Here is a 12,583-nt window from a genome sequence, read left to right as displayed (position 1 = left end):
AGTGCGTCAAAGAACTTTGCTGTCATTTTGAAATTCGCGCTTTCGTATTACGAAGACGAAAGTATCAAACAAATTTTGGAAACAAATTGTTAATTTTTTTATAAATTACTCTTGAAATTCTTAATAACTTTCTTACTATGATCAATAAAGTAGTGAAAACTGTTAAAGTGGATAAAACATAGCACTCAATTTATTTATACGTCATCAAAGCTTCACTTTATCAACTTCTCAACTTACAAATTATTTCATTTGTTGAATACGTTGAATATTTTGTAGATGTGGATGTAAATTCAATTTGATGCAATTTGTGTTGAATTGGTTTATTTATGTGCATTTTCGTTCAATTTATTTCTCATTTGAATGTTGAAACTTTAGAGTGCTGTTGATACAGTTGTTGCTGATGCATTTGACTGTTAAAACAACGTAGCTGGAGGGTGTTGGCATCTGGAAGCAAAATGAGCTGAATTTTCGGTGGTTTCAATTCAAATTCAAGTTTAGAGAGCTGAAGTAGATAAGATCAAGTTACTTTATAGGTTATGTGATTCCATTTCAGATTTTGAAATGCTTTTCTTGATGTGTCATTTCTCAGCAAACTGTGGGGTTTTTATTGCTTATTTATATTTAGCGTTTGATTCTATCTAATCCAGGGAATTCACAGCTCGACACTACCTACCGAGAGCTAGGTACAGCCCACCGCTAAAGTAATGCGCGGTTTCACCAATTTCAACTGCATGGCAGTGCCTTTGACAAGATCTTTCCCATTCTGAATATTAACACAGGGACACTCAGATAGTGTTGTGAGTGGCGCTTACTTGGGGCCTGTTCCAGCACCTCCAGTAGAATTGACTGGAGGCTCTACCAGAGATTCCACTGGAGGCGCTGGAATGCAATCTAGAGATTTCTGGAGATTTGTGTCTCAGATACCAAAAGAATGACAATTTTTATAAAGTCTGATGGCCAAGAGTTGCGAACGAAAATTATAATTTAAATCTTTTTGTTTTTCAAATTTTGAAATACAAAAAGATTTAGATTTTAATTATAATTTTCGTTCGCAACTCTTGGCCATCAGACTTTATAAACATGTCTTACAATACTGGAGAATGACAATTGTTCTCTCTTGAAACACAAAATTTGTTTTCAATTTTAGTAAGAAGGATTAACAAAATTATAACAATGTAATTTTCTTTACATTCAAGTTGTAAAATAAGCAGTCAAAAGTCCTTTGTTTACATTCGTGATTGTCACATGTGCGCCATGATTGTAGACCAGAGCCTCCAGAGAAAGGGCCTCTTCCAGCGCCTCCAGTAGAAATTCTTGACTGGAGGCTCTACCAGAGGTTTCACTGGAGGCGCTGGAACGCAATCTGGAGATTTCTGGAGATTGGCATCACAGATACCAAAAGAATGACGATTGTTCTCTCTTGAAACGCAAAATTTGTTTTCAGTTTTATTAAGAAAGATTAACAAAATTATAACAATGTAATTTTCTTTGCATTCAAGTTGTAAAATTATCAGTCAAAAGTCCTTTGTTTACATTCGTGATTGTCACATGTGCGCCATAATTGTAGACCAGAGCCTCGAGAGAAATATGGACCTCCCAACTTTCTGGAGGCTACTGAAGGTTTCTGGAGCTTTGGCGAGAGCTTTCTGGAGCTTTCTGGAGGCGCTGGAACGCTCTCTGGAGGATTCTAGAGCTTTCTGGAGCGTTCTGGAGGTTTCTGGAGGCGCTGGAACAGGTCCTTTGGACCTCCCAACTCTCTGGAGGCTACTGGAGGTTTCTGGAGCTTTGGCGAGAGCTTTCTGGAGCTTTCTGGAGGTGCTGGAATGCTCTCTGGAGAATTCTAGAGCTTTCTGGAGGTTTCTGGAGGTTTCTGGAGGCGCTGGAACAGGCCCTACTTACCATGTGGCTGTCAGCCTCAGGAATAGGATTCTACATGGAGCTCTAAGCAGTGCTGCTCCAAAGGCCTGCTCCTAACTTGATAATGTGCTGAATTGCTATTTGTGCACATTGTCCTAGAGAATGATGCACTTTGATGGGAGACAAAATTGTCACTCAAGGAAAAATTCAAATAATTACCTTAACTTGTAGTTCTTACTATTAGGAATAAACATGCATCAGCTTCATTGTAAAATTTGTAGGCAGCATAAGGTGCAGGCTTTTACAATTCTTGAGCAATGTTGGTGTGGGCTGCTGAGAATTTGTCATCCTCCCTGGTACAACTCTTTGACTCTGATGCAGTACTTTGTACTTTGCAGTCTGGTCAGGTGGGCCAGGTACAATTTCTACAGGCTTGTTAGTGAGGGGAAAAGTAAGGAGACATTGAAGGGAAGATCCTGATTATTCCAATTCAGTTACTTATTCCTCTTCTACTGAAGCATGTCTCAACCCCTGATTGTCACCTTTCAGACTGAGACAACAGAACTATGAGTAAACTTGGCACTGGGATGTCAGCCTTCAAGTCCACTGTAGTTCTCAAAGTCTACAAATTCAAATCCTATGGGATGATTTTAGGCTTTATTTTGTGCATGTTATGGGTAATCCTGGTTGCCAGGATTTTAGGCATTTAGAAGCCAGCATTGAAAGTGCTCATTAAGCCAGAGATGGTGTGTTCCATTCGCTAGTTTCAACTGGCAGTGACTGCTCTGAAGAGCAGTATGAGAGCTCAGTGTTCTCTGGTGAGGGCAGTGTTCTCACCACTTTCAGTCAGTCCCTGTCAAAAATCTCCTTGTTTTTAGCATCAGTGCTCAGTCCAGGCCGTCCAGGCTCTCACTGTTAAGTGTTAGGAGTCCAAATTCCAGTGCTCTTCAACTTCCCACTGTACCGACCTCATCAAACTCAACTTGAAGCTGAACTTGATCCATGATTGTAGTCACTAGTTAGATTGACTGCTGTGTTCAGCTGATCACATATTTTGTGCCAGCCTCTTGGACAGTGGCAGATGCCTGGGTTGCCTGCAGTCAGACTCTCATTGGTTAGTGGTTCATGATGAACCACATACTAATGGCCAATGGGGTCCCTCACATCAGAGATGTACCTACCTGAAAGTGACTGCATTGACATTCTAAGTGCACTGTGCAAGAGCTTGCCAAGCGAGTGAACTATGTCAGGTCATGTATATAAGCTATGCAAGGCAACACTGAATGTTGCACCAATGTGTAGCAAGTCCAAACATCTATGTATCATGGATGTGGCACCAGAAGTGAAAAATGATTTAATTGGATGACTTTCAGGCTGAGCTTTCAAAATGGACAAGTCGTCGCCACAAAAAGGCTCTAAGAGGCAAAGATTTCAGCCTTTTGTTATAAAGAAAGGCATCGTGATGAGGGCCAAACAGCGACAGAAGATGGCGCTCGAGCTCTCCAAGTCGAGAAATGACAGTAGTGAGTACAACCATTCACATTTTACATACTTTCTACAATGATTGCATGCTTTGTTTGTGCTTTGCTCTTGGGACATTACTCACATGTTGTATTGTGTGCAAAGTCAACATCACTTTCAAGTTTCAACATCACTTTTAACCAGGGCTGTGGATTCTATAGATTTTCAGTGACTCCACCTCCCACTCTGGCTTCCGAAAATCGACTCCGACTCCGACTCTGGGCCGAACTATCGACTCTGACCGACTGCAACTCCTACTCTGACTCCGCAGCCCTGTCAGGTCTGCAGAGTCGATGGATTTTCGGTAACTCCTACTCCGGTCAAAAATGTCGACTCCGACCGACTTCGACTCTGACTCCGACTCTGCAGCCCTGCTTTTAACATCACACCAACATCAACGACAACATCACTTTAGTGCCTTTGTGGTTTGGTTAAGTGATATGTATCCTTGCTCATTATGGTTGTTGCAGTTTCCTGACCTAATTCTGTATTTGTTTCAGCCACTTTTAATGACCCGAAGCTTTCACAGTTGAAATACAACAACCGATCTTTGTCGAAAGCTCTTTCCGAACAGAAGATGGAAAACAAAACCCTGTAAGTCTACCTAAACCATTTGTCATCCTCTTTTAATTTGGTCAATGAGCACGTTTGAGTGATCGAACTGGAGTTTTCAATACTTCGTGTATCTTGACAAGTGTTATGTTCCATTCGATGTCGTCTTTTGTTAGCTTTCTAACCATTGCTACACATTGATCAGTTGAGCTTGCCACCACTTGCTCGGAGTAAGTGTTGTTCACATGATTCATAAATCATCTTGCAGGCAGTGTTTAATGGTTTTGATGTGTAAATGATAGACGAATCATCCATTTGATGTCAATTTGTCGTCATGTACGACCTTCCTCTCATCTCGCGATGGCAGGCTGGACGAGAAGATACAGCTGCAGCGGGACCTGTTTGCTAACCACGAGATCATCATCGCGCTGCGCAGCGAGCTCCAGGTCAGACGCGCGGCGCAGACGGGCGCGGCGCGTCCCAAACTACCAAACTGCCAAACTGCTTGTGTCGAGCACGATCTCGAGCTAAAGAGCACACCTGGCAGACCAGGAATTCTTGTTCTACCTGGCATTGCACTTTTGTTCTTAAATGCATCCGACATGTCACAGGTCCGGCTGTGATATAAGAAACGGACGGAACCTGTTTAGCATTTTACCTGTTAGTGCTAGCGTCACGGTTTTCTACATAACCCAGCGGTTGTAGATGTGTTCCATATGTACCTATCTCCTGCGCAGCTGACCCCCTCCCCCTCCCGTTGGCAGACCCACGAGGACGACCTGCTGCAGATCCACGAGGTGTTCCGCAGCTCGTTACAGCTGCTGGTTACGCTCACCAGTCACCTGAACGTGGGTCTGCAGCGGTGCACGGCCGGCCGCCGGCGCAGCAAGTCGGTCAGCCTGGGCACCGCCAGTCAGCCGGCGCGGGCCAGCCGTGGACTCAGCCTCGGAGTCCAGTCGGGGAGCGGTCAGTAGGGGGACAGCCGCGGGCTCAGCCTCGGAGTCCAGTCGGGGAGCGGTCAGTGGGGGACGGGGGGCAGCCGCGGACTCAGCCTCGGAGTCCAGTCGGGGAGCGGTCAGTGGGGGCGGGGGGACAGCAGTAGCGGTCTCAGCCGCAGAGATCAGTCGGGGAGCGGTCAGTAGGGGGGGATGGGACGGTGTGGGGGGACAGGGGCGGGCAGTAGTGGACGGGGGGGGGGGGCAGTAGCGGACTCAGCTGCAGAGTCCAGTCGGGGAGCGGTTAGTACGGGGCAGGAGTAGAAAATGCTCGTGGGTGGGAAATTGTTTGAAGGACTTACCGCAGAATTGACGATAGGTCAATCGCTGTCGAAGTTCTGAGCACAACGCTCGTGTGATGTGAAGTGTTTCGCATTGCTGCTGTTTCTCTAGTTCCGTGCTGCGTCTGTGCGGCTATCGTTCACCCTATGTGTTCAGTGTCTAACCACCTCCGTGTAGCGCCGCCTGACCTCCCGTCCCCCCCCCCTCCCCCTGTCTCAGACGGCGGCGTCGGCTCGCCCCGGCAGTCCGGCGGCGGTCGCAAGCTGCACAAGGTGCTGCCCACGGTGGCCGGTAACGTCATCTCGCACCCGTCGATCGTGCTGCCGCGGCTGCCGGCCGGCGGGTGGCTGGGCGCCGGCGCGCACCGCGGCGCCGCCGAGCCGCCGGAGGACGAGGAGCCGCCCGATGAGGAGGAGGACGAGGACGAGGAGGACCCCGAGCCGCTGCCCGGTGAGGAACGGGGCGATTAGGGGGATACGGAACGGGAGATATTGTGTGCGGGATACGGTACTTATTTATAAAGTCCTATGAGTTTACAGTTTTATTCTTATACAAGTAGCAGTTGATGTTGCTACCAGATAAATGTCTGGGGTATTTATTCATCATCATGCGGCGCGCTTCAACCTTTGCTCACGTGACTAAGCATGACATTCGACGTGGGGGTTATGTGTGATATAAAATCGTTCGAAAATACTAGCATTTACCAGCTAGCTTTCAGCTGACTCTGCTCCGCCTATCTATTTCCGCCGGCAGAGCCGGTGGAGCGGGGCGTGCCGGTGTCCACACCGCTGGCCGACCTCTCGGTGATCCTGGAGCAGTCGGTGCTGGACGCCGAGCCGACCGCCAGCCCGGCCGGCCGCCGCTCCGGCCCCGGCCTGCCGCTCGCCCAGGTCGTGGTTCCAGCCGAGGAGCGGTTGTTTGGAGACGAGGCCTGGATGCGACAGCGCACCCCCGGCCGGGAGCGCGTGGTCGTGGCCGCCGAGGAGCGGCTGAACGGTGACGAGGCGTGGCGCAGGCAGCGCTGCCGCGGCCCGGCCAGAGTCGCAGTCGCCGCCAACGAGAGACTCTCCGGCGAGGACTCGTGGCACCACAGTGACTCGCTGGAGTCGCCGGGGGCGGCTGCGCGGCGCTCGCAGTCCCGGCCGAGCCAGGGGCGGCCGGCGGACGGCCCGGCGGCCGCAGAGGTGGCCGCGGAGGGGACGGCCTCGCCGACAATGCCGCCACCGACAGCAGTACCGACAGTGGCCCCGGCAGCGGCGGCGGCACCCGCGGCCGCGGGAGCGGGGACGTCGGCGGGCCGGCGCGCTCTGGTCTTCTCCGACTCGCCGCGGGAGACCACACTCTGCAACGGAGACGGTGAGAGCCACTGTGAGATGGAACTGCAGACTTGCTTTACTTTAGCTCACTCCCGGTGAAGGTCTTTGTGAGTTGATAGTGGTGGGCTCAGGGCAATGTTTTTTCATATCCCTGTAGCCAGTTTGGTATTTCATTGGCAAACGATTGGAGCTTTGGGAGTGATAGTCACCTCTATTTGCAGCTGTCCAACATACCTAACTTTTGAACACAAGTGACTGGTTGCAGTTAGCAGTAAATTATGTATCGGTAGCAAACCGAGCCGCGGCTATCAGCACCTCTAACCAGACTAGTGTCTCCCACCTGCCGTCCTGTGACCGGCCTCCCTACCCTCCTCCCGCAGTGTCGATGACTGCCGTCACCAGCTCGGCCACCGCCGCTGTACCCGCCGGCGATACAAGTGTCGCGGTGTCGGCGGCGGACCTGGAGGAGTCTGTGGTAATCCAGCGGCGCACCCAGCGGCCACGCGCCGCCCCGCGGCCCAGCACCGCACGTACGTGTCAGGGGAGGGAGTCAATCCTGTCCAGCTGTTGATGCCTTTCTCACGTACTGAAAACTTTGTTATAGTTTTGCTGTTTTATCTTGATGTAGACATGCAAGATTGCTCAGCGCCACCATGCAGCTCTTCCCTAGTATTTGTTCCATGTAGTTAGCTTGTATTGTTCGTTATTTCCGACGCGACTTTATACGGCGCTGTTGTTGAAAGAGCTGTTTTAAATTATCTTGCAGCCGTACCTGTTCCTGATGTCGCTGATGAGACCATGGTGGACGCGTCCGAGACGCCCGAGCCCGTCACGGCCACCACCTCTGCCGATCCAGACGAGTCGCTCATCATCTCCCGGCGGCCGGCGTCTCCCGGCGCGGCCGAGCAGACCGTCTGCGCCTCTCCGGCCGCCGCCGACCCGGACCCCGACGAGTCCGTCATCCTGTCCCGGAAGCCGGCGGCGGCGCGCCGGCCGGCCCACAGAGCCCCCTCTGCCGAGCCGGTGGCGGAGACGACCACCGTGTCGCGGCGGGCGGCGGTGGCGGCGGCGGCAGCCGTCTCGCCGCCCGCTGAGGAGGCCGACCAGTCGGTGGTGATTAGTCGCAAGGTGCGCCGCCAGCCGCGCACCTCTGTGGCGCCCGCCGAGCCGGCGGAGGAGGACGGCGACCAGTCGGTGGTCATCTCCAGGAAGGTGCGCCGGCCGCGCTCCGTGGCTGCCGCGGTGCAGGAGGCGGCGGAGGACGCGGGACAGAGTACCGCTGGTGTGAGGACAGAGACGGAGACGGAGACGGCTGCCGCGGAGGCCGCGCCCCAGACCCACACCGGCAAACAGCGCGGGAAGCGGAAGAGCAAGGCGGTGCGAGGGAAACGGAAGGCGGCGCAGGCTGGTTAGTAGCAATGGGAATGTGGGCTTGCGTTCATTTCGTGATTTGGTCGTTAGAATTAGTATAAGGCTATGATCGGTTTCGTCCATGCCACGCAATTAGTTCACGTGTAAATATGTTATGTTCTGCAACATCCGCCATTTTTCCCTGGAAACGGCGGTTTGACAATCGCGAACGGTGTTTAAAGACGTTATTCGTCCTCCACCATCTTATCAAAATGCTTTTCCGTTCTCCTCGGCCAATACCATCGTCCACCACACCCTGATTGTGATGACTGACAAATTGCTTCTCTCTGACCCTTCCAGTGGCTCCGGTGATAGAGATATCTGACGCACCCAGCGACGCCGCCCCCACCACCGCCACCACTACCACTACCACCACCACTACGGACGCCACGACCACTACCGATCCCACCACCGCTGACGCCTCTACCGCCACCACTACAGACGCCACCGCCGCCGCCGCCGCCGCCGCTGATGTTCTCAACGCGTCCGTCATTTCGCGAGAGGAGGCGACGCCCAGTCCGGAGCTGGGAGTCAAAGAGCGATACCGACACATGCTCGCCAAGCGGGTGAGTTTCAATCAACGGTTTGCTTCTCTCCTCCGACCAGCCGGCCAGCAGTTACCGGAGCTTCCCGCAAAGCATACCGGTCCTGCGCAGTGTAATTATCATAGAACATTTGATAAAAGGATACTTGTGGGATGCATACATATTTTACATATGAACGTGTTGCTTATTTTAGCCTACTAATTTGCGATTTGTCTCACTGTAACAAGGTGCATGTATGATCCCGGGTATTTCTCGTATGGTCTAACTACAGCAAGTGACAGTGAGCTGACTTTTGTTTGTTTGTTTTGTTTGTTTTGTTGGGTTAGGCCCTTTCGGTCTAATGGGACCATTTCAGAGCCGGGAGGATGACAGGATATAGGGGGAGACATTGGTCTGGGCAGGCACCCTAGTGAGTCGCCGGGGCTGAGCCTGTCCAGAGGACAGGCCACCCAGCCCCAAGGCACTCACTGCACCCGGCTACGGGGTGCGCTCCCTCGGGAGCAGCGGTGCCGCTCCAAGGGAGCAGCCCGCATGAGATAAAGTTGCCTGTCCAGCCCGGAAGGGGGTTGCGGCGTGGAGGAGAAGGATTTCTGTATCCTGAGGATAGAAGCACGGAAAGGTGGATCTGACTCCAGTATGCCCCGTACAGACTGTATCTGCGCCCAAATTGTGTCTGACCTGTGACACTCTGTCCCGCTCGCAGTCGCCGCGGGCGGCGGCCAACAGTCGCGTGGCGCCGGCGTGCGCCGACGATCCGCTGGAGGGACCGAGCAACCGCGTCTGGTTGGCGGCGCCCTCGCCGGCGGGCCGGCGGCCACGTCCCCGACCGCGCTCCGCCCGGCCGGCCACGCCCGAGACGCCCAGCGGTCGAAAAGACAAGCAGAAGGAGAAGCCGGACTTCAAGCTGTCCTCGTCCCCGGTGGTGATGATGGACCGGTCGTCTGTCTCTGCCGCCGCGGACTCCTCCGAGCCCGAGTTTCGGCGGCCCGCCGCCCCCGCCCCCGCCCCCGCCCCCGCCGCCGAGGACACCAAACCGGGCCGGCGCCGGCGCACTCTGGATGATGCCGCCGCCGGCGATGGCGTCAGCGTCACCAACGGCGCGGGCGATGACGGCGGTGACGGTGGGCCGACGATGACGCCCCCGGCCGCCAAGCGCGGTCGCGGCCGTCCCAAGGGTCAGGGGAGTCGCGCCGGTCGGGGTCGCGGTCGGGGCCGGGGTCGGGGTCGTGGGCGGCCCTCGATGAATGTCGAGCCGGCGCGGGACGCTGAGGGTACCGGCGCGGAGCTGTTTGTGTACCCGGAGCTGTCGCCCGCGCCGCCGGAGCCGAACGGCGAGACGGCCCTGCTGGCGTCTCCTCAGTCGCGCCGGACGCCATCGCCGCGGCGGAGGGCAAACAGACAGGGGGACGCCGGCCCCACCGCTCCCGCTGACACCGCCGGCGGGCCGGCTGACGGCGTCGAGGCGCCCTCGTCGACAGCAGTGGTGCCGGAGACGGGCGGCGGACGGCCGGCGGGCGCCGAGCCTGACTCTGTCTGCGCCGAGTCGCCGACCAGGCCCGTGGAACTGGCGGAGCCCACCTCCACCACGGGCTCGCCGCCGGTCGCCGAGTCTTCCACAGTAGTCGGAGCGAGCTCCAGCCCGCCGCCGGCCCGCCCGGCCGCGACGCAGGCCTCCGACAGTGTGCCGCCGGCGTCTGTCGAGACCGGGCTGTCTGGGCAGTCCGAGCAGCCGCCTAACCAATCCGAGCAGCCGCCCAGCCAGTCAGAGCAGCCGCCCGAACAGCCGCCCGCGCTGGCCGCGCAGCCGCCCGAGCAGCCGCCGGAGCCGCCAGCGGCCGACGCGCCGGCCGCGGTGCCCGACTCGCCCGAGACGCTGCCATGGGCGGTGATGCGGCCGCCGGCGCCCGACAGCCCGGTCCGCTCGACGCCGCAGAGCAGCCCTGGTTCAGAGGACCTGGCGGGGGAGCGAGCCGTCGGCAGGCGGCGACGGAAACCCGTCTCCTACGCAGAGCCCAGCCTCACCAAGTGAGTAACAGGTGTGGGGATGCGGTGAGTTTCTGGACGGAATAGTAAACAATGAGACGGAGTAGTAAACATCGACCATGCTGATCGCTAAATTTTCGCTTCCATTTTAGATTTGTCTCGTATCCTCGCTCATGTTTGGACTTCGTATCATTATACTCCAATATCTTTTACTAGCTGATGACAGTTTTTTATATATTCAATGATTTTTTTCTTCTTTTGACAGAACTGTTTGGCCGAATTAAATTGTAGTCGATGTTTATGGTGCTAATGTGATCTGTTTAATTACATTGTTTGCTTCCAATCTCCGTTCTTTTCGATGTCACTCTTTGTGACTGACGTTCCCCTACCACAATGACCGTGTGTTTCTCCGTCTCGCAGGAAACTGAGGAGATAAGGGCGCCCATCCGCGGCGTCCCGCCCTCCTCCCGGGAGCACTGCGCTCTCTGCTGCTGCTGGGGCGACTGTGGACTGAGTGACTCGGACGGGTGACTCCGACTCACCGGTCTGACCTACCCGCGCACAGCGTACCACGGCCTTTGTGAGGCCGAATAATACCGACCAATCGTGTCCAAACACTCCTCTGAACTGTGAGAGCGAAGACCCAGACTGTTCATCCCAGATCGGGCATTTGCGGGAATGAAGTGAGAATACACCCTCGCCGCTGTTTTCGCTTCCTGCGGAGAAAGCACCAGCTTTTCTGCTGCGGTGGAGATTGTACCTTTGGTTCCACCAGTTCTGAGGTCCATAATGCTTTATGTTTGTGATGCCGATGTTTTTGACTCGCCGTTCCGTGCCGGCAGGACGTAGCGAGTGCTCTGGTAGGTTTTAGTTGGTCGTTTGGGTGTGTTGTGCGCTGCACTCTGGTCGAAGGATCAGCGGACGTGGCGGTATCTTTAGTGCGCGACGTGGACTGTCGTTAGCCGCGCAACCCGATCTACTGTGGGCCGTCGGCCTCGGAACAGAAACGAAACGATCTGCTGGGGAGGGCGCGCGGACATCTTACCTGCGTCGCCAGACGATGGTGCGGTAGATTATGCTCAGATTTCAGTTATCCTGCTTCCTTCAGTTGAAGGCTCCTTTTCTTACCTTGAATTCCGAATTGCCATCTCCACGTCATCTAGCAGCATCTGGACAGGACGTAGAAAGATGCTGAGCGTAACGCAAAGCTGTGGTCAGGTCAGGGCAGTTTCTAGTGCTAGCAAACTGATAATCCCTGGAGTTGATTGTTGACAATGCTGACCCAGTGTTGATCGATAAATAAACGTTTTCCCCATTGATAAATGATTGTGCAGGAATCGTCTGGTGTTAAAGCGAGAACTGTTTTTACTCTTCTCGCACGAGGGCTGAATCAGGGTACGCGGGCCCGCGGCTGACGAATGCTGGAATGTTTTATGGCAGCTGTACTGCAGCAAGTGCCTTCTTGCTATTCACTGTTGTATGTAGAACGCAGATAGAGATCTGCCTATCTATAAGAATCTTGGATCTGCCAACGTCTCAAATCCACAAAGGCGCATCCCATTTTTGATTATTGTTTATGCTAGAAACAAAATTAATATGCAACATTTGATTGTTTGAATGATAAGAACATCAACCCTTCTTCATTTCTTCATCGTTTCGTTACTGGAGCATTAAAAAGAAGCAATCAGTTTCCATTCCTCGCCAATTTACCACACCGTCATAAATTACTGGGGACTTATTTTATTTAGTAGTCGTATCCACTTTCTCCTTCAATATTTGTTACGATTCTGGTGGCCGGGTGGCAATGGGTGCGGACAGTGCGATTCTGTTCAATAGCTGAATTGTGCTGATAGTCTTTTACGCTGAATGTGCAGTTGCCTAGCATCTCGCAGAGAAAATAAGCTTATGGTTCAATAAAAGCAAGTTGCCTAGAAACATGCGAGTGACTCTTTCTTCTTAGAACAGCCTAAAAATCTTATTCGGGCGAAGTGATTATTGATAAAGGGAGGAAGATAGGAGGCAGGAGGTGAAGTTGATGGTGTCTTTGAGATTGGTAAGAATCTTTCGTTTTATTATAGCGTTGCGCAAATTATTGTATGAAGCTTAAAATTCTGAATTCATG

General features: G+C 53.5%; 1 protein-coding gene across 2 annotated transcripts; it reads left to right on the top strand.

Annotated features, from left to right (window-relative positions):
• The first annotated feature begins 260 nt into the window (after positions 1–260).
• Positions 261–11,798, top strand: LOC122394582 (mediator of DNA damage checkpoint protein 1-like). Of its 2 annotated transcripts, none has more exons than XM_043391572.1 (12): positions 261–284; positions 3,231–3,380; positions 3,879–3,972; positions 4,298–4,376; positions 4,695–4,896; positions 5,427–5,657; positions 5,961–6,563; positions 6,904–7,053; positions 7,290–7,931; positions 8,234–8,499; positions 9,182–10,503; positions 10,882–11,798. In XM_043391572.1, exons 2-12 carry the CDS (start codon positions 3,245–3,247, stop codon positions 10,895–10,897), a joined length of 3,741 nt encoding a protein of 1,246 aa, XP_043247507.1. In that variant the 5' UTR covers positions 261–284; positions 3,231–3,244; the 3' UTR covers positions 10,898–11,798. The 2 variants fall into 2 exon arrangements, with proteins under 2 accessions (XP_043247507.1, XP_043247506.1); XM_043391571.1 differs by having other exon boundaries at positions 5,961–6,575.
• The last annotated feature ends 785 nt before the right edge of the window (positions 11,799–12,583 follow it).

Source organism: Amphibalanus amphitrite, unplaced genomic scaffold (genome assembly GCF_019059575.1).
Source record: "Amphibalanus amphitrite isolate SeventyFive unplaced genomic scaffold, NRLGWU_Aamphi_draft 000600F_arrow, whole genome shotgun sequence".
Classification (NCBI taxonomy): domain Eukaryota; kingdom Metazoa; phylum Arthropoda; class Thecostraca; order Balanomorpha; family Balanidae; genus Amphibalanus; species Amphibalanus amphitrite.
The sequence above is the reverse complement of the archived record's forward strand: the minus strand, read 5'-3'. Positions and strand labels throughout refer to the sequence as shown.